A 5,194-nucleotide genomic window follows, 5' to 3' on the forward strand; every position below is an offset into this window, starting at 1 on the left:
GTCCACTGTCTTCATACCCAACAAGGTACGAATTTGCATCATATTACGGTAATATACGATTTTGTACTAGTACGGTTGCAACCATAGATTCATGACATAACTTCGAATGCAATGCGATGCAAATGATATACTTCAAGTGTGAAATGATTTATCATATTCCATGATCATCAACATACATCCACAAACAAAGCATACATAAAGATAAATAACATAAGTCATGATTTTCCACATATAGCTACATGTAAATCATACTTCAACTTGAGCCACAAACTACCCCATTATAAGATCTCATATCAATAAAACTGCTTCGATGCAAAACATCAATAAGACAATTACTCCAGTTATGCTAGCTCATGATTTACCCATTTTGTTTTTAAACACATATAAGACAGCAAGACTTCATTATTAGTACTAGTTATGAGACATATAAAACAACCCTGAGTTATGAATTTCAATTAAACACCTACTTCCATGCTACATTAACATAGGTAACAACCTACATCTAAACACATGTTAATCAACGAGCCCATTTTTAGTTCTATTTAGTATGGTTTACCAATTTTACTTTACTACCCCATCAAAGATCAGTATGTCCACTTCTATAAGCTTCCACATAACCCGTATTATTATCCTCATGTATTCCATCCATTAAAAGATATAAGGTGTGGTTGTGCTAAAATGACTAAAACCCACAAATAAGTAATATCACCACTGCATTAAATTCCACTATCTATGTAACCGATAAAGATTATTACGTCATCTTCATGAGTAGAACAAAAGTATACCATAGGAAAAAATAATCTACAAGTGCATATACCACGTATGAGCATTATAAAAACAACCTGGTGAATATCACTACTAGATACTCATCCATGCTAAACCATAAGACCTCACATTCTCATCATGCTAACATTGTTAAAATCATACTCGACCATCTTAATAGTACTATAACAACACTTTACCGCCCTTCATATTATCAAGTATAAACATATGTGCTGCATTTTATGGGTGCATGTAGTAAAAATAACATGTTAAAGTTGTAACAACAACCGCTTCATTCACTTTCCTTTACCAAAAATGAAGACAAGCTATGCACGTTTTGGGGCAGCACCACCTGCTCAAACACTCATACACCAATACCACTACACACCAAACAACATACAAATAGCAAGGAAAGCAGTCAAACACCCGGCAACCATTCAAACAAACAAAATAACAAACACCTTATTCACTTAACAGTAGCAAAATCTGTCCGAACAGCAAAATCCTAACTCGAGATCAAACAACTATTCCCTTCACTAATCCTCTAATCCCCATGTCTAAAAACCATCACCACAAATCTAATTGCAGGGAAAAAGATGAATTTCATCTCACCTTGAGTTTCCCCAAAACCTAGAGTAGCAAAACCTTCCCTTTGCATTCCTCTCCTTCCACCTTTTCTTTGTCACCTCCCTTCTCCTTTTCCTCTCCGCCTTCCTTCTTCTTTTCTCATTTTCTCTTCTGTATGGTACTGTAGCAAGCGGTTACTGTGTTCCCCGTCAAACTCGAGGCATGTAAGGTCACGTCACATCATCATTGTCTAGATGGTTGCCACTCACGGTCGTCCGGTTTTAAAAACGACTTAGATAATGTTTCTGCAAGTATCAAAATACATAAACAGAAAAGGAGAACAAACATCGTCGCCACGAGACATGAACGAACATGGCTAACGGGCTTTGGATATGACTCGTCAAAGATTCAGAGGAGTGATACATTTCTTGGTTTACGCTTCAAAAGTTTAAAGAAATCCAGAGAATCATCCAAGGTTATTTGATGCATACACGTTTATAAACATCGATGAGCCCTTAATTTATCAAGATTTACGGATGTTTGGAAAAAATCATAGAAATAAGGGAAAGAATTGAAATTGAAAATCACAGAAAAATAATGTAAGTTCTCCATTTTTTTACGAAATAGTTGAAAGTAATAGTTATACCTTTGGATCAAAAGGAAATAATAGTTATACCAAATTTAAATTTTTCTTTGCGTTATATCTTTATAGAGAATCTACTAGTCTCGAGCATTTTCACTGGATATGCACCCTTGTTAAATTCATCCCTTACATCACACGAAAATACACATTGTTGTCAATTATATCATGGGATTTCTGAGAGGTCATTTTTTAGCATCCTCAAGGATCCGATTTTTGACAATTTTGACGGCCATGTCTGGCAACGATTGCCTACGTGGACTTTCCATGAAAAGAAAATGTGCAAGATGTCTCCAACAGCTAAAGGTAGCTATTTTTGGATCCAAGTGTCATCGTTGACTGGCAGCGCTTAATGAAGCAAAGATCCAGGTGTCCCATGCAATATTGCCTCTTTTCTACACTGTGCTATTAGCTAATAACTCACATGATCTGCTGGCTTTGCCTTCTAAGTAGTTAGGGATATGCTTCTGGTTTATGCTGAGAGATTAGGCAAGACACAGATGGAAACAATGGGGCCTGTTACCTCTTTAGATGTGAGTTTCATCGCCGTCTCGCTGAATGCATGCAGACGCCAACGTTCCCATCCAGTTTGATATGAATGCAAGCTGTCGTCGTGGTAGCTGCAAGATCGAGTGCGCCGTCTCGCCGGAAACCACTGCTGACGCCGGAAACAGAGATGAAGGGGCTAGGAAGCAATGCAGGCCAGCGTCGCGGTCGCGGAGGCGCTCGAGGCCGGGAATCTTTCGCCTCCGCCCGTCGCTGGAGGTGCCGACTTCGCCGTCGCCGCCCTCGCTATGGTCGTCGCCGCGCTCGCCGTCGCAGTGTCGTTCGTGCTCGTCTCCTACGACGCGCGCGCGCGGCAGGGCAGGCTGCGCCGCATCCTCGACCTCGGTCCCTCTCTCCGAAGCCCTCGTCTGCAGCTCGCCTTCTTCGCGGGGCTCCTGGCGGCCGCTGAGATGCTCCGGCTTCCGTTCTTCCGCCGGGTCATGTGCCCACGCCGCCACGTCATGCCGTGCCTCGCGTACCCTCTCATCGCGCACGGCATCGCCGAGCCGGGGCTGCTCGCATGCGTGCTCCTGCTGCTGCGCGCCTCAGTTGGCGGTGCGCGGCTGCCGGGGGCCGCGCTCTCCTTGCCGCTCGCCTGCCTGCCGTTCCTCACCGCGCACGTGCTCGTCCTCGCCACGCCGGAGACTGTGGCAGCTTACCCTGGCCAGCTCGCGCACGCCGCGGACGGCGTCGGGCACTGTGCGTACCCGGCATACGCCGCCCTGCTGCTCCTAGCGCTCGCCGCGGTCTACGTGCCGCTGCTCGCGTCCGCATGCTGGGACGTGGCCGCCGTCGCCATCAATAGGCGGGTGCGTTCGAGGGCGTACGCGCTCGCCGCGCTCGTCGTCGTGCCGCTGCCCGTTCAGGTGGTGGTCCTCGCCCTGACTTCAGTGTGGGACACTCCGCGGTACACGTCTCCGACGGTCGGTCTCATCGGGTTCCTCGCCGTGGGGATAGCCGCTGCGGCTACGCTTGCCATCCTCGTGTTGCTGCCGGTGTACGACGCGCTTGCCCTTGTTGAGCAGCAGCCGGTGGCGGCCGCCGGCAAGGACACGCGTGAGCTCGGCAGATGACAATGAAATTTCCCTGACATTATAGATCAGTTGTACATTATTTTATTATTAGTATACAATAAAAAATAAGAACATTTTCTGTATGCCTGCTCCTTGGTGAACAGGGGTTGAAGAATCGAATAGCGGTCATACCACATTTGTATTTGTATTTGGAAAATAGAATCCCATGTCAAAATATACGCACAACATGGCGGTACAATAAAGTGCGACAAGAACCAGTAGTATGCAACTTAAGATGCATTACGCAATCATAGTTGCCCCCGCAAGCATTTTAAGGAACAAATCACTCAAATATATAAATCTAGTCTTTGTCAAAAAAAAAAACCCGCCTAAAAGCTAATAACACTTGAAAATGTCATAATACGAAACTAGCACGAGAAACTGATAGATCTTTTCTGACGGATTTTTATCTAATAGGGATAAATCCAGATTCATATCCATTTTTAGACTTATTTTCTGCACCACTACCACATCCGCATTCATGTCCAAAAGAAAATTTGGATACAATCCACATTTGTATTGTAACAAAATATTGAATGTTTTGCTTAATTACCTCATTCCCAAAAACTTATCAGATACAGTGAAAGGGAACCTAGCAAAAATATTCGGATTCGTTTTACACCCCTACTGGTGAATGCACATTGCTACAAGATTGTAACCCTCCTACTTCATCAATTAAACCTTTTCCCCGGGAATAAAAAAAAATGCATGCATATGAGATCCTCTCGCCATTTCTCTCAAAAGGAGTGTGCAGAAATGAGAAGGAATTGTCTTGCCTTGTAGATCAATAATAGCTACATAACTCCAAGTAGCAAGAAATAGGCACTGGTGTATTCAAGATCCTCCATGATCTTTGTATTGATATTATAAGTGTCTGTACAATAGAGGTATCATGCCTTCACTTACAGGGGGCCGGGCTGCAGGGAGGAGTATTAGATGAATCAACAAATATCTGGAGAGTTAAAATTGGACTAAAACTAAATATATATTTCCTGTTTTTAGTCATGCAAGTATCTCACCATATAAAAACACTCCATATTACAACAACTACTAGTGCTATATTCTCTGTTATAGTGTTTATCCACTGTGCTTGTATGCATTATATTGCACGCCTACAGGCATTCGTATTCTTTTGAATGAAACAGTGTTGCTTTCGTCGGTTCCTATAAAAATATTGATGCATTATCCTGGACACAACATATATATTTTTCACGGGATCTGGATGCTGCGACTTTGGTGCATATTTCAAACAAGGCAGTTGCAAAGCTTATCTTGGACAATACCACACTATATTTATTATCAAGAAAATTATTGTAATTTATAGATATAATATAGCACCCTGATCCCAACTAAAATTCATAATCCCTAGAGTAGTGAAACTAAATAATAATAATTCTTCAAAGATGAAATACAATAGCTAGGAGTACTAGATTCATTCAAACTTGGACACACCCCAAGAAAAACTTGACGAACGCCTCCCTGAGCCATAGGGCGCCCCTCAGGTGATAACGCTTGCACAAGTTGTCCTTGCAGTCGCAGACGATGTCCAGCCTCCGATCTCCAGGTCGCTCGCCTGCACGGCCTTCTCTTCCACGTCAACGGACTT

At 43.2% G+C, this 5,194-nt stretch overlaps 1 protein-coding gene across 1 annotated transcript; it reads left to right on the forward strand.

Moving 5' to 3' along the window:
- Positions 1–2,664: 2,664 nt before the first annotated feature.
- Positions 2,665–3,710, forward strand: LOC133894842 (uncharacterized). The gene has a single exon (XM_062335017.1). It carries the CDS (start codon positions 2,665–2,667, stop codon positions 3,586–3,588), a length of 924 nt encoding a protein of 307 aa, XP_062191001.1. The 3' UTR covers positions 3,589–3,710.
- Positions 3,711–5,194: the final 1,484 nt, after the last annotated feature.

The sequence above is a fragment of the Phragmites australis genome, chromosome 16 (assembly GCF_958298935.1).
Source record: "Phragmites australis chromosome 16, lpPhrAust1.1, whole genome shotgun sequence".
NCBI lineage: Eukaryota > Viridiplantae > Streptophyta > Magnoliopsida > Poales > Poaceae > Phragmites > Phragmites australis.

Coding starts and splice junctions, on each gene's coding strand:
- LOC133894842 (XM_062335017.1), top strand. CDS start 2,665: ATGCAGGCCAGCGTCGCGGTCGCGGAGGCGCTCGAGGCCGGGAATCTT.